Source organism: Nycticebus coucang, chromosome X, assembly GCF_027406575.1.
Source record: "Nycticebus coucang isolate mNycCou1 chromosome X, mNycCou1.pri, whole genome shotgun sequence".
Lineage (NCBI taxonomy): Eukaryota > Metazoa > Chordata > Mammalia > Primates > Lorisidae > Nycticebus > Nycticebus coucang.
The window spans coordinates 18,640,511-18,666,944 of NC_069804.1; the positions used below are offsets into that span (position 1 = coordinate 18,640,511).

Consider the following 26,434-nt stretch of genomic DNA (forward strand, 5'->3'; position numbering starts at 1 on the left):
TCAAAATCAGATGTGAGGACCCAGGCAAATAAGAGTAGAGTTCAAATCACCAGATAGAAGTCCACCCATCATCAATTAATCAGGATGTAAAAAGAAGGGAGGGAAAATAACAGAAATACCTACCTGCTGGTATACATACGAGAAAAAACTTGAGAATAAAATATCCACAACTTATGGGGAGGGTCACTGGATAGCTGAAGGATAGAAGGAGACTTTTTGCTGTAAATACTTTGAAACTTTTGAATTTTGAATCACATGGATAAATAACTTATTCCAAAAATTAACTTAAAAAAATAATTTTTAAATTTCTCAAGCAGCTGTATACATTATACCCATCAAACACATAAACATAGTGTGAACTTCCCCCTTTCCAATTTTTTCTTCAATTGGTGACACCTCTCCCCCCAGCCAATTCTTTTCATTTGTTTTCTGACAAAGGCAGCAATTAAACCTTAAGAAAAAAAATCACTATGGATTAACAAACACTCCACCCATCCTACTTTAGGTATCACAGGTGAGCAGATTGACAGTCATATTTGGGTTTACACCTCTTTTCTCTAATAGTTTATTGAGAACAAAGGGACAGTGAGAAATCACTGGTTAAGTGGTTAAAAACTGCACCATTCTGTTCAAGTTGTGAAGAGGTGTTTTTATTTGTTTTGTTTTAATGATCAAAGTAGGAGAAAGGCAAAGCTCATTTACAAAGCCATTTGTGTCAAGTGAATTTCATCCTGAAGCTATTACAGCACACAAAATGCCCAAGCAGAGAGCACCATCCAGAACAGCCTGGTGAGGAAAATGCAGATCCATGAAGAAGCTGGCTAAGGGGAAGGGAGAGCAAAGCAAGGAATTCTTCGTCCAAAACAATGTTCAAGCACCTCCATCTAGCTCCAGGCACAAACATAAGAACTAGCTGAAATAATTACACAGGACACTAAGCTAATTAAAGACTTTTCACGTGGGGAGGTGATGTGTGATGGATAAAACTGGTGCAGCCCCAAAGGACCAGACCTAGAACATGGCCCCAAGTCTTCCAAGTCTAGAACACTCCAGAAAAATCCAGCAAAAACACAAGAGCTGGTGTTTGCATTCTCACTGGTAAGAAGTTTAAGAAGATGGTCATTTAAACTGTCTATACACACTGTACGTGGGTGTTTAAGGACTTAAATTAGTTATGAAAATGGATAATTAATGAGCATTGAAATCTTTATAGTATTTAATCCTGGACAGGAAGAAATGAAAGTATGAATTGAATTGCACTTCATCTTGCCACTCTGTGGCCCACACCTAGGGACAGGTCAGCCTCCTGAGGCACCCCTGTCACTTCCCTGGCCACTGGAAGGAAATAAGCAAAGGCCTTTTCTGGGCTTTTCTTACAAAGTGAATACTGTCTGCTTAGGACAAATAACATATAATTTTTGTTATTAATATATCTAAGGCTAGATATAAGCATGGTTTATCACTAAGATCCATCAAATAAATAAATATATATATATATATAGTCTTCTTTTTTTTGAGACAGAGTCTCACTTGGTTGCCCTGAGTAGAGGGCTGTGGTGTCATAGCTCACAGCAACCTCAAACTCTTGGGCTCAAGTGATACTCATGCCTCAGCCTCCCATGTAGCTGGGACTATGGGCATCCACCATGACACCCCGCTACTTATTTCTAATTTTAGTAGAGATGTGTGTCTCACTCTTCCTCAGGCTGGTCTTGAACTCCTGAGCTCAAGCAATCCTCCCTCCTTAGCCTCCCAGAGTGCTAGGATTACAAGCATGAGCTACCGTGCCCAGTTTACCAGCTATAGTTCGCTTTAAATGCCCCCTAATATAAACTATAGAACTGTTTGTGAGATATTATCCATAAAATAATTATCCATCTGTGGCGGCGCCTGTGGTTCAGTGAGTAGGGCGCCGGCTCCATATACGGAGGGTGGCGGGTTCAAACCCGGCCCCAGCCAAACTGCAACAACAACAAAAAAAAAATAGCCGGGCATTATGGCGGGTGCCTGTAGTCCCAGCTACTCTGGAGGCTGAGGCAAGAGAATCACCTAAGCCCAAGAGCTGGAGGTTGCTGTGAGCAGTGACACCATCGTACTCTACCGAAGGTGATAAAGTGAAACTCTGTCTCTACCAAAAAATAATAATAATAATTATTATTATTACTATCCAGCTGAAAACCAAGTGCTCATAATTGACTAGGTAGCCAGTGTACCTTTGCCAGATGAAAGAATTTAAGTAAAGAAATATGGAACGCCATCAACATTTTGTATGTGAATTCAAGGGATTGGTTTGGCGTCACAGTGTTTTCTCTGATTCAAATGTTCTCAATGAATCCCAGTAATTGCCAAGAAAGTTACTCAACCAACTAACAAGTGCTTCAGGATGCAAAAAGAAATTCAAAATTTCCCCATAGGATAAAGGTATGTAACCAGGGAAAGGGCCTGGAGAGAGAGAGGGAACAAAGATTAAGTGCCTCCCAAAGGAAACATCTACCAAAAAACATTTTTAAAACAACAAAGCCATACTTTCCCTTTTCCTTTTCCTATATTGTGTTCTCAAAATTGCCTGCCCAGTCCAGGAACTCCCAGGTGACATGGATTCTTACCTTCAAGTTAAAAACTTACTAGGAAGGAGTGATTAAAAGTTTTGGAACTAGATGGCAAGGATGTTTGCAGAACATTGTGAATATACTCAATGTCACTGAATTGTACACTTAAAAGTGGTTAAAATAGCAAAATTTTTTAGACTACAGTGTATAGAGTCAGCACATTGTACCCCATAAATGCAGCAATGTACACAGTTATGATATAATAAAAAAATAAAAATAGGAGTGAAAAAAAGGAAAACAATAGCAAATTTTATTATATATATTCTGCCATAATTCAGGGCTGGTTCTTTCCTATTGAAAGGAAGTTGGGTTCTGCCACTAGGGGACATCACTCTGCCTGTCTTAGTGATGGCAGTGCCATGACTGCCAAGGACCATTCCAGCACTTTGATTCCAGGGACCAACATGTGAGAGGCAGAAGGACCCATCACCTGTCTCCCCACATAAAAGCATATCCCACCAGGAAGGCAAAATATCAGAGGAGCCAAACACCATAAGAAATAAGCTTAGCAACTTAGTACCCGCCTCTCCCCAGGTTAAAGACCTAGGTATCAATAGAAAAAGGGTAACAGTTGTAATCAGACACTCTACACTCCAAGAACAAAATGGTGAAAGACAGTGCCAAAGAGTCCTGCTCTCTAATGACTTCTAGGTTCATTCATAAAATGAAGACTGTGGCAACAGAAGAAAACCTTATGTTGCAGAAGGGCTGCCACTGAAGTATGGAAATCGCTTCAACCATCTGTGTTATTAAGATGCTGAGGTGCCCTCAGCACAGGCTTCCTCAACTTTGGCATGGCTGACATTTGGGGCCAGATAACTCTGTTGTAGGGGATTGTCCTGTGCACTGTAGGACATTTAGTAGTGTCCCCGACCTCTGCCTACTAGATGTCAGTAGACTGACCCCTTCCCCCAGCTGTGACAAGCAAAAGTGTCTCTAGATACTGCCAAGTGTTCCCCTCGAAGAGAGGGGAGACTCCCAGTTGAAATCCACTGCCAGAATTTCCTATCTTGAAATTTGCTATTCTTTGTTGAAGAAGCCACGTGACATGTGTGGCATCACTCTCTCACCTACTGTGGTGTGGGCCACCACGAACTGTCAGCAAACAGACCCTGTCAACATGCTCTGCCCAGGGAACTTTATAGTCACACTCACTCCTGGCAGCCCATAGTCTCACAGAATCACAAGTAGTAACTGAACTTGGGTGAAAGAGTTATTTATTCATTCATTCATTAGCATATGGTGCTTCCTGCATGCCAGGCAATGCGCCAGGGCAATGGAATTGGCAGTTGGAGACCAGTTGGAGATGAACAGGCTTAACACAAGATGAAGTGTTATATAGCATACCTTTGGAGCAGGCTTCAAAAAATGAACAAGGGGTATGGTAGGCTGAATAATGGGCCCCCAAATATGTCCACATCCTAATCCCCAGAACCTGTGTATATGTTCCCTTACATGACAAAAGGGACTTTGCAATTGTGATTAAGACTCTTGAGAATGGAAGGGCATCCTGAATTGCCCACTTGGGCCCAATGTAAAACAACCATTTTCATAAAAGCAATGCAGGCAGTGCTGCAGAAGCTAGAAGGAGATGTGAGGTCAGAAGCCGGGATTGGAGTGATGTGGTCAGGAGTCAAGGAAATACAGGCAGCCTCCAGAAGCTAGACAAGGCAAGGAAATGGATTCCTCAGGAAGGAATGCAGCCCTGCTGCCACCCTGATATCGACCCAGTAAAATGCATTTTGAACTTCTGATCCCTGGATAAGCGTACACTTCTGTGTTGTTTCAAGCCACTAGGTTTGTAGTAATGGGTTACAGCAATAACAGGAAACTAATATGGGGAGGTCACAAGGCTGAGAAGAGAATGACATCCATTCCCTATTCAGGGAACTAGGTGGTCTAAGACTCAAACATGGAATGAGAGAAGGCATTTATCAGATGGTTGCTGAGCTTCATCAAGGCTCTGCTAATGAATTCAGACTCTAAGCATTTGCAGAAGGGTAGACACATGGGGCCAATTCCAGAAACAATTGGGCTTGATGTGGACTGGAAGGGGCTGGGAAAGGGGAGAGGCAATAGAACAAGAGGAAAGGCACACAGCAGCATGCCTATGGATTGACAGCAAAGATAGGAACACCCTCAACACAATGGGAAGGAAGAGAGGACTGCTGAGCTTAGCTTGCAACATGCTTGGTTTGAGGTGTCTAGGACACACCTACATGAAGTCAATGGGAGATTATGAATTATAATCCTGACCGGCCATTGCTGGCTTTGAAGATGGAGGAAGAGGCTACAAACCAGGGAATGCAAGCAGACTCTGGAAGCTGGAAAAGGCAATGAAAAGGATTCTCTTCCAGAGCCTCCAGAAAGAATTTGGCCCTGTTGATATCTTGATTTTGGCCCAAGGACAGATAAACTTGTGATGTCTTAAGGCACCAACTTTGTGTTACTTACAGCAGCAATAACAAATTAATATAGGTACCAGGTATGGAAAATCATGAACAAATATCAAAAACTAGAATAATGCTAACAGTATATTCTAAATTCACTTCTAAAGAGGATGGAGGGAAAAGATGGTGGGGGGCTGTGTGACTCTGGTAGAAATCTCAGACACTAACACTGAGATCAGCTGCCTAGTGCCATTATGTGCAGATGTTGGAGGTCTGGCTTAGATTGGATTCATGAAAGAATCCAAACTATACTTCCTAAACTCCATAGGAAGTTTGTTTGAACTTTCTCTAAGGTCATGTGTCACTTGTAACAGCATCTCGCTTTATGAACAAAGTGCCTTGTATGCCCCAATGAACCATGAGCTCTGGACCTGGGCTTTACCACCTGTAAGGCAAGAAGTTTCTACACTTGACCCTGTATCAGAACCATCTGGAGGCTCATCAAAATGCAAATTCCTGGACAGGCACAGTGGCTCCTTCCTATAATTCTAGCACCCCAAGAGGCCAAGGCAGGTGGATTGCTTGAGCTCATGAGTTTGAGAACAGCCTGAGCAAGAGCAAGACCCTATCTCTACTAAAAATAGAAAGAAAAAAAAACCTAGCCTAACATAGTGGTGAAAGCCTATAGTCCTAGCTTCCCAGCTACTCAGGAGGCTAAGGCAAGAGGATTGCTCAAGCCCAAGAGTTTGAGGTTGCTGTGAGCTATGACACCACAGGACTCTACCCAGGGTGACAGAATGAGACTCTATCTTAAAATAAATAAATAAGTAAACAAAATGCAGATTGCTGGGCCCCACCCCAGAGTTCCTGATTTATTAGATCCACTGAGATAAACCCAGAGAATTTTATATCTCTAAAGGAATCTCAGCCGAGGCTGATACTGCCCATCTGGGCACCACACTCTGAGACCCAATACATTAGAGGTTCTCCTTCTCTAACACTAAGGATTCTAGTATTTTCCTGGTTTGCATCTTTCCCATTGAGAGCCCAACTTCTGTTACTCTCTCTTCCATTTGTATAACACTTCAGTTGCCCATTTTGCTTAATGCTGAGCACAGTTCAGAGTAAAGCGGGCCATATTAAGAAAGTAGCCTCAGGAATGGGTGAATGGTTAAGTCTCAATTGGTCTTACTCTTCTTCACTTTGGCCTCGGACTCTATCAACTACTCCTAATGGGTGATTGGTTGTCCTAGTTTCAGTTGGTATAACCTTCTCCCCCGACCCCTGGACTCTACCAACTACTCCTAATGGGTGAATGTTTGTCCTAGTCTCAGGTGATATCACACTTCTTACTTCTGCCTTGGACTGTACCAACAACTCTTAGTAAGTGATTGGTTGTCCTAGTCGTAGTTGGTATCACTCTCTGTTACTTACACACACACACACACACACCGTTCTGCCATGGACTCTACCAACTACTCCTAATGGGTGATTGGTTGTCCTAGTCTCAGTTTGTACCACCCTTTCCCTCCTTCTGCCTTGAACTCTAAAAACCACTCCTATGGGTGATTGCTTTAGTCTCAGTTGGTATCACCCTTCCTTCACCCTGCTTCTGCCTTGGACAGTACCAACTACTCCGAATGGGTGGTTGGTTATCCAAGTCTGAATTGGTATCACCCTTCTTCTTCCCTGCTTCCGCCTTAGACTGTACAAAGTACCCTTAATGGGTGGTTGGTTGTCCTACCCTCAGTTGGTATCGCCCTTCTTCCACCCTGCTTCTGCCTTAGACTGTACCAAGTACCCCTAATGGGTGGTTGGTTGTCCTAGCCTCATTAGGTATCACCCTTCATCCACCCTGCTTCTACTTTGGACTGTACGAACTACTCTTAATGAGTGATTGGTTGTCCTAGCCTCAGATGGTATCGCCCTTCTTCCATCCTGTTTCTGCCTTGGTTGTCCTAGTCTCCATTGGTATCACCCTTCTTTCACCCAGCTTCTGCCTTGGACTATACCAACAACTCCAAATGGGTGGGTGGTTGTCCTTGTCTCAGTTGTTATCACCCTTCTTCCACCCTGCTTCTGCTTGGACTGTACAAACGACCCCTAATGGATGATTAGTTGTCCTAGTCTCAGTTGATATCACCCTTCTTCCACCCTGCTTCTGCCTAGGACTGTACCAACTACTCCTAATGGGTGATCGTTTGTCCAAGTCTCAGATGGTATCACCCTTCTTCCACCCTGCTTCTGCTTGGACTGTACCAACTGCACCTAATGCGTGGTTGATTATCCTAGTCTCAGATGGTATCACTGTTCTTCCACCCTGCTTCTGCCTTGGACTGTACAAAGCACTCCTAATGGTTGTTTGGTTGATTGTCCTAGTCTCAGTTGGTATCACCCTTCTTCCACCGGCCTCTGCCTTGGAATGTACCAAGTATTTCTAATGGGTGATTGTTTGTTGTAGCCTCAACTGGTATCGCCCTTCTTCCATCCTGCTTCTGTCTTGGTCTGTACGAACTACTTCTAATGCATAATTGGTTGTCCTAGCCTAAGTTAGTATCGCCCTTCTTCCACCCTGCTTCTGACTTGGTTATCCTAATCTCAGCTGGTATCACCCTTCTTCCCCGCTACTGCTACAATGGACTGTACCAACTACTCCTAATGGGTGGTTGGTTGTCCAAGTCTCAGTTGGTATCATCCTTCTTTCACCCTGCATCTGCCTTGGACTGTACCAACTACTACTAATGGGGAGTTGGTTGTCCTAGCCTAAGTTAGTATCACCCTTCTTCCCCCTTGCTTCTGCCTTGCACTATACCAACTACTCCTAATGGGTGCTTGGTTGTCCTAGTCTCAGTTGGTATCACCCTTCTTGCACCCTGCTTCTGCCTTGAACTGTACCAACTACTCCTAACAGTTGATTTGTTGTCCTAGTCCAAGTTGGTATCACCCTTCATTCAGCCTGCTTCTGCCTTGGACTGTACCAACTACTCCTAATGGTTGATTTGTTGTCTTAGTCCAGCTTGGTATCACCCTTCATTCACCCTGCTTCTGCCGTGGACTGTACCAACTACTTCTAATGGGTGATTGGTTATTCTACCCTCAGTTTGTATCCCTTTTACCCCACTGCTTCTGCCTTGGACTGTACCAACTATCACTAATGGGTGATTGGTTGTTCTAGTCTCAGTTGGTATAACCCTTCTTCCACCCTGCTTCTGTCTTGGTTGTCCTACTCACAGTTGGTATCACCCTTCTTCCACCCTGCTTCTGCCTTGGACTGTACCAACTACTCCTAATGGGTGGTTACTTCTACTAGTCTGAGTTGGTATCACCCTTCCTCCACCCTGCTTCTGCATTGGACTGTACCACCGAGTCCTAAGAGGTGATTGGTTGTCCTAGTCCAGTGTGTATGACCCTTCATTCACCCTGCTTCTGCCTTGGACTATACCAACTACTCCCAGTGGGTGGGTGGTTGTCCTAGTCTCAGTTGGTATCACCCTTTTTGCACCTGGCTTGTGCCTTGGACTGTACCAACTACTCCTAATGGTTGATTTGTTGTCCTAGTCCAAGTTGGTATCACCCTTCGTTCACCCTGTTTGTGCCTTGGACTGTACCAACTACTCCTAATGGGTGATTGCTTGTCCTAGTCTGAGTTGGTATCACCCTTCCTCCACCCTCCTTCTGCATTGGACAGTACCACCCAGTCCTAATAGGTGATTGGTTGTCCTAGCCTCAGTTGGTATCACCCTTCTTCCAACCTGCTTCTGCCTTGGACAATACCAACTACTCCTAAAGGGTGGTTGGTTGTCCTAGTCTCAGTTGGTATCACCCTTCCTGCACCCTGCTCCTGCTTTGGACTGTACCAAGTACTCCTAATGAGTTATTGGAGTTCCAGCCTCAGTTGGTATAACTCTTCTTCCACCCTGCTTTTGCCTTGGACTTTACAAACTACTCCTAATGGGTGACTGTCCTAATCTCAGTTGGTATTGCCCTTTCCTCACCCCCTTCTGTCTTGGACTGTACCAACTACTCCTAATGGTTGATTTGTTGTCCTAGTCCAAGTTGGTATCACCCTTCGTTCACCCTGCTTCTGCCTTGGACTATACCAACTACTCCTAATGGGTGGTTGGTTGTCCTAGTCTCATTTGGTATCACCCTTCTTGCACCCTGCTTCTGCCTTGGACTGTACCATCTACTCCTAATGGGTGATTGCTTGTCCTAGTCTGAGTTGGTATCACCCTTCCTCCACCCTCCTTCTGCATTGGACTGTACCAACTACTCCTAATTGGTGGTTGGTAGTCCCAGACTCAGTTGCTATCACCCTTCTTCCACCCCGCTTCTGCCTTGGACTATACCAACTGCTCCTAATGGGTGATTGGTTGTTCTAGTCTCAGTTGGTATCATCCTTCTCCCACCCCACCCCTCCTTCTACTTGGACTGTACCAACTACTCCTAATGGCTGGTTGGTTGCCCTAGCATCAATTGGTATCACCCTTTTTCCACCCTGCTTCTGCCTTAGACTGTACCAACTGCTCCTAATGGTTGATTGGTTGTCCTAGTCCAAGTTGGTATCACCCTTCATTCAACCTGCTTCTGCCTTGGACTGTACCATCTACTCCTAATGGGTGATTGGTTGTCCTAGCCACCTTCTTCCACCCTGCTTCTACCGTGGACTGTACCAACTACTTCTAATGGGTGATTGGTTGTTCTAGCCTCAGTTGGTATTGCCCTTCTTCCATACTGCTTCTGCCTTGGACTGTACCAACTACTCCTAATGGGTTATTGGTTGTCCTAGTCTGAGTTAGTATCACTCTTCTTCCACCTCACTTCTGAATGGCACTGTACCAACTACTCTTAATGGGTGATTGGTTGTTCTAGCCTCAGTTGCTATCTCCTCTCTTCCACCCTGCTCCTGCTTTGGACTGTACCAACTACTCCTAATGGGTGATTGGTTATTCTACCCTCAGTTTGTTTTGCCCTTCTACCCCACTGCTTCTGCCTTGGACTGTACCAACTATCACTAATGGGTGATTGGTTGTTCTAGCCTCAGTTGGTATAATCCTTCTTCCACCCTGCTTCTGTCTTGGTTGTCCTACTCACAGTTGGTATCACCCTTCTTCCACCCTGCTTCTGCCTTGGATTGTACCAAATACTCCTAATAGGTGATTGCTTCTCCTAGTCTGAGTTGGTATCACCCTTCTTCCACCCTGCTTCTGCCTGGGACGGGACCACCTAATCCTAATGGGTGATTGCTTGTCCTAGTCTGAGTTGGTATCACCCTTCCTCCACCCTGCTTCTGCATTGGACTGTACCACCTAGTCCTAAAAGGTGTTTGGTTGTCCTAGCCTCAGTTGGTATCACCCTTCTTCTTTTTTTTTTTTGTAGAGACAGAGTCTCACTTTATGGCCCTCGGTAGAGTGCCGTGGCCTCACAGCAACCTCCAACTCCTGGGCTTAAGCGATTCTCTTGCCTCAGCCTCCCGAGTAGCTGGGACTACAGGCGCCACAACGCCCGGCTATTTTTTGGTTGCAGTTTGGCCGGGGCCGGGTTTGAACCCGCCACCCTCGGTATATGGGGCCGGTGCCTCACCAACTGAGCCACAGGCACCTCCCGGTATCACCCTTCTTCGAACCTTCTTCGAACGGTGGTTGGTTGTCCTAGTCTCAGTTGGTATCACCCTTCCTGCACCCTGCTCCTGCCTTGGACTGTACCAAGTACTCCTAATGGGTTATTGGAGTTCCAGCCTCAGTTGGTATCAACCTTCTTCCACCCTGCGTCTGCCTTGGACTATACCAACTACTCCTAATTGGTAATTAGTTGTCCTAGCCTCAGTTGGTACTAACCTTCTTCCACCCTGCATCTGCTGTGGACAGTACCAACTACTCCTAATGGGTGATTGGTTGTTCTAGCCTCAGTTGGTATCTCTGTTCTTCCACCCTGCTTCTGTTTTGGACTATACCAACTGCTCGTAATGGGTGATTGGTTGTCCTAGCCTCAGTTGGTATCGCCCTTCTTCCAACCTGCTTCTGCCTTGGATGTCCTAGTCTCAGTTGGTATCACCATTCTTCCCCCATCCTTCTACCTTGTACTGTACCAACTACTCCTAATGGGTGGTTGGTTGTCCTAGTCTCAGTTGGTATCACTCTTCTTCCACCCTGCTTCCGCCTTGGACTGTATCAAGTACTCCTAATGGGTGATTGGTTGTCCCAGCCTGAGTTGGTATCACCCTTGATACACCCTGCTTCTGCCTTGGACTGTACCAACTACTCCTAATGGGTGTTTGGTTGTCCAAGTCTAGTTGGAATCACCCTTTTTCCATGTGGCTTCTGCTTTGGACTGTACCAACTGCTCCTAATGGTTATTGGTTGTCCTAGTCCGAGTTGGTATCACCCTTCATTCAACCTGCTTCTGCCTTGGACCATACCAACTACTACTAATGGGTGATTGCTTGTCCTAGCCTCACTTGGTATCAACCTTCTTCCACCCTGCTTCTGCCGTGGACTGTACCAACTATTCCTAACGGGTGATTGGTTGCTCTGGCTTCAGTTGGTATCGCCCTTCTTCCATACTTCTGCCTTGGACTGTATCATCTATCTCCTCCTAAAGGGTGATAGCTTGTCCTAGTCTGAGTTGGTATCACCCTTCCGCCACTCTGCTTCTGCCTTGGACTGTATCAACTACTCCTAACGGGTGATCGGTTGTCCTTATCTCACTTGGTATCTCCCTTTCCGCCACCCCTTCTGCCTTGGACTCTACCAACTACTCCTAATGGGTGGTTGCTTGTCCTAGTCTTTGGTATCACCCTTCTTCCACTCTGCTTCTGCCTTGGACTGTACCAACTACTCCTAATGGGTGGTTGGTTGTCATAGTCTCAGTTGGTATCACCCTTCTTTCATTGTTTCTGCCTTGTACCAACTACTACTAATGGATGGTTGGTTGTCCTAGTCTCAGGTGGTATCACCCTTCTTCCACCCTGCTTCTGCCTTGGACTGTACCAACTACTCCTAATGGATGATTGGTTGACCTAGTCTCAGTTGGTATCGCCCTTTCTGCCCCCCACCCCTTCTGCCTTGGACCCTGCCAACTACCTGTTTTTTTGTTTGTTTTTGTTTTGAGACAGAGCCTCAGGTTGTAGCCCTGGGTTGAGTGCTGTGGCATCACAGCTCACAGCAACCTACAACTCCTGGGCTGAAGCGATTCTCTTGCCTCTGCTTCCTAAGGAGCTGATAATACAGGTGCCCACCACAACACCCAGCTATTTTTTAGGTGCAGCCGCCATCGTTGTCTGGCGGCTCAGGCTGGATTCAAACCCGCCAGCTCAGGCGTACGTGGCCAGCGCCTTAGCAGCTTCCGCCACCAGCGCTGAGCTTCTACCAACTACTTTTAATGGTTTATTGGTTTAGTCTCAGTTGTTATCACCCTTCTTTCCTCCCCCCTAACTGCTCCTTATGGGTGATTGGTTGTCCAGGTGTCAGTTGGTATCACCCTTCTTCCACCCCACTTTCTGCCTTGGACTCTACCAACTCCTCCTAATGGGTGATTGCATTAGTCCCAGTTGATATCACCCTTCTTTCTCCACCTTTTCTGTCTTAGACACCACCCACTACTTCTAATGGGTGATTGGTTGTCCTAATCTCAGTTGGTATCACCCTTTCCCACCCCTTATGCTTTGGACTCTTCCAACTACTTCTACGGGCTGATTGGTTTAGTCTCATTTGGTATCACCCTTCTCCCCACCCCCTCCGCTTCTGCCAAGAAAAAAATACAGAAAAAAAAAGAAAGTAGCCAAAAAAAAAAAAAGAAGAAGAAGAAAGAAAGAAAGTAGCCTCAGACTATACCTAGAAAACTGTTCTCCTCCTTCACTGCCTCCTATTCCCTGCTCCTACTCATCACTTAGTTAATTCGGAGGAGAAAGAGCAGCCCTGCTGGCGGGGCACTCACGGCTGGGCCTGGGTGTCCTGTTGAACACAAAATGTCCCCAGAACTCCAACATCAGGCAAGGCCACTTTTTGACCAGGATTGGAGAAGACCAAAGCTGACCACTTCATGATCATGTATGAACACGGACAAAACATGAACCCTGTCCACACCACAAATGTGACCAAACATCCTCCGATCCTGGCTAATAAAACCGACTGCTTCTGCTTTTCCAGCCTGGCTCTAATTTTCTCTGCTGTTAGAGAACATTTGTTAAGACACCCAGTGACCGAATTACCCTGGCAGCGTTCAAGCCAGAGCAACTCCGGCTTCCTTAACCATGGCCCAAAACCACTGACACAGGTGCAAGTCCTCTAAGTCGTGCTTTCTCAAACCTTCTTGTTGAGATACTCCAACCCCTGGTTCCCACGGTGTCTGTTCTCCCTCTCTGCAATGAGGAAACCTAGCTTGTTCAATTCCAGGTGTGTGGCTGGAGATTAGTGATGACTCACACACAACCTTCAGATTTTTGCTGAACCGCGATGTTCTCAAAGACATTACCCCTCTCCAGCCTAAGTTAAATGTCCCTTGTCTACTCTTCTTTCATGAGCCCTACCATGGCTTTTAGTTACATATAGCCACTAGGATCATATTCAAGCCATCCTCCACTAGACTGAGAAGCCCAAGCTGGCAGGTCTGTGTGCACCTGTTCCTAGCACAATGCCTGACACAAAGCAGGCAATCAAAAAATATAGGACAGATGGGTAAAATCACAAATACTGACCACTGTATTCAGCATATGTTAAAATAACTACAAATACAAGAGCTGATAAGAGAATGTCAGTAATGCAAAATGAACGGAAGCAGGAAGAGAATAATCAACATCTTGCAATCAAGGCCACAGCAAGGTTTTGCATGTGACATACTGGATGGAAGTGGGTAAAGGTGGTCATGTACAATAAAAGTGGAAGCCTCTTCTTCCTTTTCTAACTCAAGGCTTTGTTTGTGGAAGGCAACATTATGTTCATTTTAACTTTAGTTCAGCATAAAGCAGTCTACTACTGACACGATACATTGCTAAAAACTGTTCATATTTTGTTGTTACTCTGCAATTCTTTAAACAGAAACAATTTTCTGGGCTTGCAAACCCTTCACTACTCACAGATTTGGGTCATAATAATATTTGTGCAATTGTAATTATAAGAGGCTTTCCCTATGTCTGGCACTGTAGGCATCTCCCAACAAGTTCAGAGGGCACATTCTGAAGAGCTTTTGTAAGAGGCTGTTTTGCAATGAACCAACTTAGTTTCAGGGTTAGGGTCAGTTATTTTTTCAGATCAAAGACTATAATATACAATTTAACTGTGTTATCCATGAAAAATCATTATCAGGCCAGGTAACAATCCAAGTGTATCATAGCCAGGGTTAGTCACATATGCTTGTAGTCCCAGTTACTTCAGAGGCAGAGGTAGGAGGATGGCTTGAACCCAGGAATTTGAGTCCAGCCTGCTCAATATAGCAATACCTTGTCTCTAAAGAAAAATAAAACAAGATAATTGGATCAAATTGATAAACAGGATAAATCTTCTGAAAACCAGAGACTCGGGGGGCAGAAGTGTGACTCTGCATACACACAACCTCCCCAATATTAGGTCACTCCATTGGAAGACATAATAGACTCAATTGTTAAATACTTTCACTTCATCACAAATATCCATTCAAAAAGAGTGGATGATCTTTAGCCACAAACTACGTACTACAAGCACCTCAAATCCCACTATAAACATAATGAATTAAGTGATATTCATTTCAATCTTATCACTTCTAATAATTAACTGCTGAAATAAAGGAAAATCAATTTCTGCCTCCTTCTCCCACCCAATAATGGTTACACTCAGTGTAAGCTTGAAAGGACTATAAGCTACAGAAGCACTAATTTTCTTAGGGGGTTCTGAAGAATGAAAACAGTTCAGATCTGAATGATAAACAACAGACCTGTTTTTTTCCTATATGTGACTCAGTCCCCTTCACACTGGGATATACAAAGCATAGTCTAGACACTGGAGAGGACATTTGGATCTAACTTTTTTGTGTTTATAATCTTCCTGGTGACCACCCAAAACAAAAGGTGGGTCACCAAGAGAATTCTTTATTAGTTCAGAAGAAATTAATCCATTACTAAAGTGACCTGTAAGGTTAAAGTATATACTTTTGTCAATGAACAAATAAATCTTATCAGGAGCCAAAACAAACCAAGAATTTGAGTCAAGTGTTTTGTTTTCCACAGAGTAGGAAGATTTCATATCATTCATTCATTCATTCATTCAACAAATATTTATTTAGGGTGTGCTCTGTGCCAGACACCCAGAAACATAACAAAACAAAACAGTGTTGAGCAAAACATGCAACACTGCCCTTATGGTCCTAGTGCTTACAGTAGGGAAGATAAGTGTTAAACTCAAATGCGTAATACCACTATGAAAAAAAGGTACTGTATGAGAAAAGGTAACAGGAACTAATTTAGACGGGGGTGCCATGGGAATCTGGGAAGGGCACCGGGGAAAAAAGCAACATTTATGCTGAGACACCACTTTAGGAAAGAAAACCATTTTGGTGAATAACCACAAATGGGATTTTAACTTTGCCTGTCAACAACTGATTAGGTTAAACCTCCCCTTTGCCAGTGCTTTTGTCTTCATGAGCTTCCTATGACTGTACCCCATCACTATCAAATCCTATTATCTGAACACAGAAAGGTCTCACTTTATTAATTTATTATAATCTGCAGCTTTTCTATGCTTGGCCTAGGGACACCCAAAAATAATCTGGCAAAAGCATGAAAAACAGAGGCTGGCTGTCAGCAAGAATATTACCTAGGTAGACCAAACATTTAGTAGCCCAGACAATCACCCGTCGTTTGCCCAGTGAAGTGCCAGTTTCTCTGGGCAGCAAGGTGGTTCCAATACTCCAGGGTGTATACCAAATGTGACCCAAGAGATCTAACGGTTAGTTGCCTACTTGGAACTGATGTTTGCTCAGTTTAAATCAAGGACCGGATCACCCCTTACAGTTCTCTGATCCTGCAGACTTAGAAGAGGGTATGGGAAGTAGCCTTTGGGCATCACAGAGCGGAGAGCTTGCCAGGCTGGAGGAAGGCAGGTCAGGGCTAAGAGGAAGGGGGACGCCAAGGGAGGCACGTCAGGAGCTTAAGACCCGGGACGGCGCTCTAAGCCGGGTACTGGGGTGTTTCCCAACCCCCTCCTCCGCCCCCAACAGTCCCCCGCAAAGGCAACCCAGCCCCCCAAGACCTCGAGATTCCAGCTTCCTTCCCCTAAGGCAGCGCCAAGCTGGCACCGTGAGCCCCGCGCATGGCTGGTGCCCACCAGGTCTGGGTACCCGCGTCTATAGCGCAGAGGAGGCAAGCTCGGGTAAAAAAAAATGGTCAAGACAAAACTCTCCCCGCCCACCCGAAAAACCAACCACACCCCCTGCATCCCTCAGCCCGAGACGCCCGGGGCCAGCCCCCGCGATCCTCCGCCCAAGCCCCCGCGGTTCCCATCGGCGCCACGCGCGGTCTGGGCAGGGACACCAGCGCAAGTGGATGTGAAGGGGATGCGTAAGGCAGACGAGAGCGCCCACCGTGGTGTCACCCTCCGGGGCCCTACCCCCAGGGTGCAGTCCCGGGCTCCGCGGTTCTGGGATAGGAGCGCCGCCCCCAGGCTGAGGTGGGCGCCTGGGCGCGGGCGGTCCCTCACTCACCCATTGGCGTCGAACTCGGCGGGGCCGCCGAGGCAGCGAGAAAGTTGGCGGAGGCGGGCGTGGGGGTCGGGGCGCCGGGATCAGGACGCCGGGATCCGGGCGCACGGGTCTGGACGCGGCGGCTGCTGGGCCGGCTTTTTCCTCAGTGGCGGCGGCGGCGGCTCAGCGCCGCCGGCTGCTGCCTCTGCTGCTGCTGTCGCTGCTGCCCCGGGGCGACTCCTCCTGCTGCTGCTGCATCGCGGCCCGCTGCGCCCGGCTGCGCCGGGTTTCCTGCTCCCCGCGAGTGGAAATTGCGAAAAAAAAAAAAAAAAGCGCCGCCCAGCCCAGCGCCCGGCAGCCGCGGCCGCGCCGCCCGCTCTCCCCTCCTCCTCGCCGTCGCCGCTGCCAAGCTCCTGCGGCTCCGCCTGCCGGGGACGCGAGGCAGCCGGAGCGGGGGCGGGGCCAGGGAGGGGCGGGGCCGGGAGGGGCGGGGCGGGGAACGGCCGGCGCCGGGGGCGTCCCTGCGGCTGAGGCACTACTGCACCCCCTCTCCGCGGGTCGGGGGGGACAACTCCCCGCCGCTGCCCCTCACCCGCAGCCCTGGGCTAACGCCCCGGGGAATGCCGCGAGACTCCTCGAGACCGAAGAAAATTGAGGGGTCTCTGGGGGTGAGGGAGGAGGCTGGGAGTGGAGGGGCACGTGGAGGTGAAGGGGGCTGACTCGGAGAGGGCGAAGACAGGCAGAGGATGGGCTGGGGGGGCGCAGAGACCGTAGACAGGTGAGAAACCGAACACCTGCTGAGGGGGATGGCAGGTGTCACTGGGCCGTGAGGCGATCCAGGATAAGGCTTCACAGAGGGGCTGATGAGAGGGAAGGAAAAGGGTCCCTGTGAAGGGAGAGAAGCGCTGCGTGCCTTCGGTGCGGCATAGGAAGACAGGCAGGCCAGGTGCTGCTCCGAGGAGGCGAAGGGTTGGAGATGGGAAAGACGGAGGGGGGCGCAGCCGGCCCGGTAGGGTGCATCGCCTGGCACAGACCCTTCTAACCCTGCGCGCGCCCTGTGCCTGGCCGAGGGGGTTCGTTTGCTCAGGAAATGTTCCCAGGAATCTGCTGAGACAGACTGGCTCCCTCCCCAACTGGCATCGTTGTGCCATATTGACCCTCAGACATGGACAGCCCACCCTTGAGTGAGTGCTAAAATGCCGAGAAGAAATTCGCGGGAATTCGTGGACAGCTCACGAGCTCCTTTTTGGGTCCATTCACCACCACACCTTTCACCATAGATGCTCTGCCTGCCATCACGTTTTGGTTTTTTTGTTTTTTGTTTTGTTTTGTTTTTTTTACCAGCCAGTTATTTCCCTTTCCCTTTCCACCATCTGGTGGTAGGAAGAGATAATGAAATAGATCGGAGATGTTCAGGCAGAAAGTGAGACAATAGAGAAGTTAGATCAATGGCCCCCCAAAATGGAGGCGGCTGAGGGTTAGCGGGCCCAAAGGTAACAAATAAGAGCTGACCCCCTACCCGATAGAGGTCTGCCTCCGTACCACATCCATGATGGTAGGACAAGTCTTGTAAATTGGTTACATCCTGAGATTTTTGTAGAAAAATGCAATTATAACTGTCTCATTAGTTTCCTTTTCTTTTTAACCCTCAAAATCAGGGTCTTACCAACAAGAGGTCAGTGGCATCATCTTTCTAAATACTGTTCATGTGTGTCAGAATAATCTAAACAGGAGAGAAATCAATGGACAGAGGTCCATCCATACAGCTGCTGAGATTGAAATATTAACAAGATTGAAATAAATGTCACACTCCTAAGGAAGTGATTAAAGGAGGCTTAGGCAAGAAGATCCGTGGTGCCCAAGAGCTATAACGTCACAGCACTCTACAGAAGGCAACAAAGTGAGACTCTGTCTCAAAAAGAAAAAAAAAACATGGAGATTAGGAATCTGAAGTGCTGACTAACTGCCATGGACACATGGACATACCTTATTTTTTAGACAGAGTCTCACTCGGTTGCCCTGGGCAGAGTGCTGTGGTGTGTCATAGCTCACAGCAACCTCAAACTCTTGGGCTCAAATAATCCTTTGCCTCAGCCACCAGAGCAGCTGGGAGAACAGGCACTACAGGTGTGCACCACTACACCCACTACTTTTGGTAGAGACCAAGTCTTGTTCTTGCTCAGGCTGGACTCAAACTCCTCAGCTCAAGCAATCCATCTGCCTCAGCCTCCCAGAGTGCTAGGATTACAGGTGTGAGCCACTGCGCCCGCCCCATGGACACACCTTTTGTCCCAGCTACTTGGTAGGCTGAGGGTGGGAGGATCACTGGAGCCCAAAAGTTCTGGGTTGTAGTGTGCTATGCCATGGGTGTCCACACTAAGCTCTGCATCAGTATGGAAACGGGCCACCAGGTTGCCTAAGGAGAGGGGAACTGGTCCAGGTCAGAAACTGAGCAGGGCAAAACTCCAGTGCTGATCAGTAGTGGTATCGCGCCTGTGAATTAGCCAAGGCCATCCAGTTTGAGCAACATAGTGAGATCTCGTCTCTACAAAAAATAAAATAAAAATTAGCTGAGGGTGATAGCAGGGTCACAAAGTCCCACTACTCAGGAGGCTAAGGCAGGAGGACAGTTTGAGCCTAGGAATTTGAGGTCACAATAAGCTATGATTGTGCCACTGCACTTCAGCCTAAGCCACAAACGAGATCCTGTCTCAAAAAAAAAAAAAAAAAACCTGAAGTGTTGAAGGCATAGATGAATACTCAATTGAGTTATTCCTGCCCCAGGCACCCTGATGCCTCACTCATCACATGCCTTGGCATACTATGCTCTAATTAGGGTGATAAAGCCTTATGATATGATCTTAGGGTTGACAAATACTGAAACTCAGAGTCCGGGTAAACCCAGTTACTGAGACATTTTTCCCCTGAACCCCACCCGGGAGAACTGGTCCAGGGTCTCCCCAATACCAGAGGTGATTTTTTTAATTAAGGCCAGGGTCAGTGGACCATCTTAACCCTCTTTTGAAGTGACTCAGACCCCTGAAAGTGAGTAGGCATGTTTCAACATGGAAATAGCTGAGCTGGACTCACAGCGGCCTAGCATCTGGGGTGCTAAAGATTCTTGGCTGGCTGCCCTGTGCATTCTCAGAGCTATGAGTCAAAAGTCTTTGATTCTTTGGTCATAGTTTGCAAGGAAAACAAAAAAAAGGAAGAAACCTCTTTGAACCTTGTCGATGATGCCCACCATGGCTGAACTTACCTGGACACTGCAGAGGCCAATACACCTACACCAGCACACTGGGGCTGACCTCAGTGCGGCTCAAAAAGAAAAAAAAAAAAAAATTAGCAGCTTGTCTTATGTCCTGCTTAGAAAAGACAATCTTTTCATTGAATTTTTTTTTTTTTTCCATCTTCATGCAGGTGAAAACAAACCATCTGAAGTTTTGAGTCCTGTTTTGGCTCCATCTATTTCAGGGCATACCTTTTCCTTCTTGAACCTGAGTGCTGTGTCCCTGCTCCTTGATCTGGAGTGTGCTTCCAACATGGGCAAATTTGTCATTTTCTCATAAAAGAAAAACTGATGGCAAGACTTAACATTTTTGAAACTTCCTGAGCTGTGCCCTTATTTTATTTTTATAGTAGCCTTTTACTTTTTATACCTATTATGCCATGAATTCATGGGGAATATAAGTTCCAGCACCTCAGGATCTTTTTCATTGACTGTAACAAAGGCTGCTATGCCAGTTATGCCATGAATTCACAGGGAATAGGTTCCAGCACTTTATGCCCCTTTTCACTCGTTCTCACATGTGCTCACAGAGCACCTATTATGCTGCACATTCACAGGGAGCAGGTCACAGCCGCTCAGGCTCCTCTCCATGGGTTCTCACAGAGTGGCTTCTCAGGGTAGAGCAGGCCAGCACTTCAGTCGAACCCAGATCCCTTCTCTTTGGCTTCCTTCCTTTTCTGATCATTTTCCTTCACACGTTTCAGGAAGCGATCTCAGCTCTTAGAGTGCTTAATACACTCAAAACGAACACGAATCCTCTTTCCAAGAATCTTGCCCTTAACTTTGCAGACTCTTTCAGTTTTGCCACAGTAACATTTGTGTGGCCTTTTTGAACAGTGCCCGTTCCCTGGATGTCTACAATATCACCTTTCTTGTAGATTCCCATGGATGTGGCCAAAGGAATGACTCCATGTTTTATGAAAGGCCTGGAGGACATGTACCAGGTGCCTCTCCTCTTTCCCTTTGTGTGCAGCATTTTGGTGAGTTACTAGAACATGGTGTCTCAGCCGAAAAAAACTCTGCCCTTATTTTAATGCCTTAACTAAAGTTATGTCAATCCTATTTAAACACTATCAATTTTTTTCATTTTAATTTTCTCTAAATTACAAAAAGGAACATTCCATTTTGTTCACTTATTATTTAGTTCTTCTGAATTGTTCCCATTGCCCTTTCATTTTTTCTTTGACAAACTTTTGCTGACTAGCACAAGGGAAGTGAATATCAAGATTTAAATCCAGCTGCTGATATGAATAGATGTGTAAGTTCCTCATCCTGCCTCTTATAAAAAATACAAGAGTATTTTTTTTTATTATTGTTGGGGATTCATCGAGGGTACAATAAGCCAGGTTACACTGATTGCATTTGTTAGGTAAAGTCCCTCTTGCAATCATGTCTTGCCCCCAGAAGGTGTGGCACACACCAAGGCCCCATCCCTCTCCCTCCTTCCCTCTCTCTGCTTTTCCTCCCCCCTCCAGACCTTAATTGTCATTAATTGTCCTCATATCAAAATTGAGCACATAGGATTTCATGCTTCTCCATTCTTGTGATGCTTTACTAAGAATAATGTCTTCCACTTCCATCCAGGTTAATATGAAGGAAGTAAAGTCTCCATTTTTTTAATAGCTGAATAGTATTCCATGGTATACATATACCACAGAACAAGAGTATTTTTTAAAAGTATAGTTAATGCATTATTTCAAATTATGTGAACTCATCTCATGAGTATTTCTAGAGAAAACAATTGTGTCTAACACATCTTTGTCCCACTGAAATCCCTTTTCTACCAGAATAGAATGCATTTGGGGAATGGGAACTAGCTAAGTGGTTCTCAACCTTCCTAATGCCACAACCCTTTAATACAGTTCCTCATGTTATGGTGACCCCCAACCATAAAATTATTTTCGTTGCTAGCAGTATCAGAAAGTAAAGATATGCTCAAAAAAAAAAGGACAGGACACATCAAAAGGTCATCGGAGCCAACCTGAAAGGCCTCCTGAAGGCCAAAGCTGGAACAATTCAAGCAAGAAAATAAATAATGGTATTATTGGATCATAATCCAGAGAATAAAATTAATATCTTCACGTCCATACTAATATAACTAAAAAACTAAATAAATAAGGAAATAAATTGGAGAGAAGGGACAAGTCTTCCTTACAGAGGAATTCTAATCAATAAATGTAGATGAATTGAGGAAAAGATAAAAGCACCACTAGACCTCCACCATAATAGTTGACACAGGCACAATCCAACTAAGATGCACAAATTAATGGGTGAAAGTTCAAGAAGAAACAGGATATTTGCATAGTTACATACTGTCCCTGAAATAAATGTCTTCATATTTAAAATGTGGGAAATAGTAACTTTACATTGGAGAACCCTGTCAGACAGCACTTTGGGCAAGTGGTGATGGCTACATGCTGATACTTTGGAGGGAGGCTTTTCCATTCCTCGGTTGCATTGTGTATTCTGGGCTAAAGATAACTTAGGTCTAGATCAAAAGCTGTAGAAATAACTAATGTCTTGCTGTATTATGTCGACCTGGCTTGATAACCTCTCTTGAAATGACAAGTTCCTATGACTGACCTTAAGCAATCCACCTGCCTTGGCCTCCCAGAGTGCTAGGATTATAGGTCTGAGCTACTGCACACATCCTATCTTCTCTATTAGTAGCTTCATGACTCAGATAGGAACCAAGGGTTCTATGGACACATTAACAGGTCAGTTTTTAAAAATGAGAACTGATAAACTAACAATATGGGGCTTTGGATCTCACCAGTAATGAAAATTTAAAAATAGGAATTGACTTTCAAAATATAGTAGAAACTCCATAGTTGACAACCTCCCTATACCGACCACCCCTTAAGTTGACCTAGTTCTCATAGGCCAGACTGCATCATATGTACATGTCAGTACAGTAGGCCTAGTCCCTTAGGTTGACCACCTCCGTCTGTTGACTAGTCTGTTATGGTTCCTTGGGTGGTCAAATTACAGAGGCTCTACTATAATTTCTGCTTTTCACCTGAACTTTCAGGAGAAGTTCAGTTCAGAGGCCATATCATAGACCATGTTGCATTGGAGCTGGGCGTCCAGGCTGCACTGACCTTGCACAACACTCCAGACAGAGGGAAGAACAAGTGAGAATGCTCAGAGTCTGCAGAACAGATGGTGTTTTCAAGGGGACTTGTGCAGAAGGGGCCGGACTGCAGCCAAACATCTAAGTAGTCTCCGTGCCAGGCCAAGTGCAAACAAGACACTGCAGGCAATGGGTAAGAGCACAGGTTTCTAAGCTGACTGGATGAACCTAAAGCAGCGGTTCTCAACCTATGGGTCACGACCCACAGGAACGTATTAAAGGGCCATGGCATTAGGAAAGTTGAGAACCACTGGCCAGAGGCTCATGCCTATAATCCCAGCACTTTGGATCACCTGAGCTCAGGAGTTTGAGGCTGTAGTAAGCTATGACTGCATCAATTGCACTCCAGCCTGGGCAACAGAGTAAACCCCCCGCCAGCCCCCCACTGCCAGTCTCCAAATAAATAAATAAACAGACTAATAACTTTAGGATAGTAACTGGTGAGCTCTGCAAAGGCAGAACTAGAGAAGGGAGAGCCTTCAGGTAAGAGGACAGGGGTAGGACAGAGATATCAAAGGCACCAAGAAATACGATGGCATTAACACTGTCAAAGAGGAGAAGTTGCCTTCTAGAGCTCTTTTTGAAGTACATTTGACAGGATCTGGAGACAGCAGATTTGGGAAGAGGATAAGGAGCAAACATGGCAGGCTCAAGCTCGGGGCCGATGCTCAGTGGTCAGGGCACTAGCCACCTACAACGGGGCTGTCAGGTTCGAACCTGGCCTGGGCCTGCTAAACAACAATGATGACAATTACAACAATAAGCTAGGTGTTGTAGCGGGCGCCTGTAGTCCCAGCTACTTGGGAGGCTGAGGCAAGAGAATCACTTAAGCCCGAGAGTTGGAGGTTGCTGTGAGCTGTGATGCCACAGCACTCTACTGAGGGTGACATAGTGAGACTCTGTCTCAGGCTCAATAGAAATAGTTTGTTGGGCGGCGCCTGTGGCTCAGTGGGTAGGGCGCCGGTCCCATATGCCGGAGGTGGCGGGTTCAAACCCAGCCCCGGCCAAATTAAAAAAAAAAAGAAATAGTTTGTTAACTGGCTGGGAAGCTGGGTAGAGGAGGAGATCAACCATGTAGAGAAGGAAGTCTTTACTGGGGGGGGTAAGAGTATAGCGGAGATAATGACTTCAAATTTGACTTTTATTGAGAGTGAATCCAAAAAAGAATGAAGGACCAATTCATGCTACAATGTAGTTGACCCTTGAAAATATGATGCTAAGTGACAAAGCCAGTCATAAAAAGCCACCTATTGTTTGATTTCATTTATATGAAATGTCTGGAACAGGGAAATCCATAGAGACAGAAAGTAGATTAGTGGTTATCAGTGGTTACTGAGACCAGCCTGAGCAAGAGCGAAACCCCCATCTCTACTAAAAATAGAAAAATTGGCCAGGCGTTGTGGCAGGCGCCTGTAGTTCCAGCTACTTGGGAGGCTGAGGCAAGAGGATCACTTGAGCCCAAGAGTTTGAGGTTGCTATAAGCTATGATGTCATGGTACTCTACCAAGGGCAACAGAGTGAGACTCTGTCTCAAAAAAAATTCTTGTTATGAATATTTTACCACCAAAAGAAAGAGTGAATACTTTATGATTGGCGGGTTATATGGGACCAGGTGGGGATGGTTTTCCTGTGTTTTGCTTTCTCTAATAATACCTCCACCTTGTTTCCCAAACAGGAAATCAATATAGCAATAACCATTATCCTATCATCCTCAATGTCACCACCTCTGGGTTCCGAGAAACCAAGACTGGTGGCCTGAGCTGACAGTAAGAAGCCACAGCTGCCTCCAGGTTGTGAAGCCCCCAAAGCAGACAGTCAATCTCAGACAGGTTTTCAAGCCCCAGAGGCCATAAGACTTAATTGAAAAGTCTCTGAACCAGGTGCTCACTTAATAAGATAAGACACAATCCTTTCTAGCACAACTTCTTATTAAATAGAGTCAGTCAAATCAAGTTCCTCTTCTCAAAAATAATTACAGGCCAGCCAGAGGCAAAAGTAGGAAGTAAGTGAAGTTCATCTTCTTTGTTTTATGTGGCAGCCCTGGGTTTAGGGTTCCATTCCCCTGCTGAAGTTTTCTTTCCCGTGCCACAGCAGCTCTTAACGTGTGGTCCCAGCCCAGCAGCAGCACGTGGAAACTTGGTAGAGATGCACTTTGTGGACCCCACCCCAGACCATCCGAATCAGGAGCCCTCCAGGGGATTCTGATGCAGCTGAAGCATGAGAACCACCGCTGTACTTCAGCTCCTCAGAGCCAACCTGACTTCAGCCAGCTGATGAACGGGTGGTCTTTGGCAATGAAAATGGGCTTGAGGGAGCTATCAGTGACACAGAGACCTGAGCTAGTAAAACTGAATTGATGTTTTGTGAAATATATTTGTATCATTATCATCCCAAAAGTAATACCTGCTCATTTAAAAAAAAAATAAAATCAAACATTAAAGACACATTGTAGAAGATGAAAATCTTCCACAATCTCACAATTACCAATTATTGGAGAATAATTGGAAAATTCCTCCAGACATTTTTTCAAATATTCACTGATACTAAGATATGCAATGATTTCCACTGATTGTCATTGTCATTCTTCTGAGCTGGTAACTCCTCCTTCGTGCTGTAATAATGGAAATTGAGAACCTTGAAGAGGGGCTACTTTTTTCCCTGGAGGATTCTCAAATCAACTTTTGGTAAAATGAATTTGTGAAATATTAAACCTATCTGAAATGGAACTTTTAATGTTATTTCATAACCTTCATCTGGAAAGAAATTAGAATTCCTGCTAAAAATGCCAGAGCAATTCTCTGATATTCTTTAATAAGATTAAGCCCAGGGAGACCGCTCGCTCCCAACCACCCACCCTGCCCCTCAGCTGACCTAAGGCCAGAAGCCTGGTGGTGTTTGGCCAGACATTCTTTTTCCTTGTGTCCAGTCTGACGATGATCATCTAAGCATTCGCTTCCCAGAAAACGTCCCAATCAAGAAGGAATCTTGAAATGAAACTTTGACATGTATTCATAATTAAATCTCTTGGGAAGTTTTACATATGCTCCTGTCTCCTATAACTATAACAACACAAGAAACTGTCAGACAGGGACTAGACTTTTTTCTTTTCTTAGACAGAGTCTCACTTTGTCACCCTGAGTAGAGCACTGTGGTGTCTTCATAGCTCAAGCAACCTCAAACTCCTGAGCTCACAAGATCCTCCTGCCTTAGGGTTCCAAGTAGTTGGGACTATAGTCACCTGCCACAACACCCGGCTAGTTTTGTCTATTTTTAGTAGAGATGGGGGTCTCTTTATTGCTCAGGCTGATCTTGAACTCCTAAACTCAAGCTATCCACCCACCTTGGCCTCCCAGAGTGCTAGGAT

The 26,434-nt window shown here is 45.8% G+C and overlaps 1 protein-coding gene across 6 annotated transcripts in view; it reads right to left on the minus strand.

Moving 5' to 3' along the window:
- SH3KBP1 (SH3 domain containing kinase binding protein 1) overlaps positions 1-16,978 on the minus strand; it is a 380,231-nt gene extending 363,253 nt beyond the window's left edge. For 5 of the 6 annotated variants that reach the window (XM_053578961.1, XM_053578958.1, XM_053578959.1 and 2 more), the window contains exon 1: positions 16,670-16,974. In XM_053578961.1, coding sequence (XP_053434936.1) covers positions 16,670-16,673 — 4 coding nt within the window. In that variant the 5' untranslated portion in view covers positions 16,674-16,974. Of the gene's footprint in view, positions 1-16,669 lie in introns of all 6 variants that reach the window. The other variant, XM_053578955.1, reaches the window with a different exon arrangement.
- Between the last annotated feature and the right edge of the window lie 9,456 nt (positions 16,979-26,434).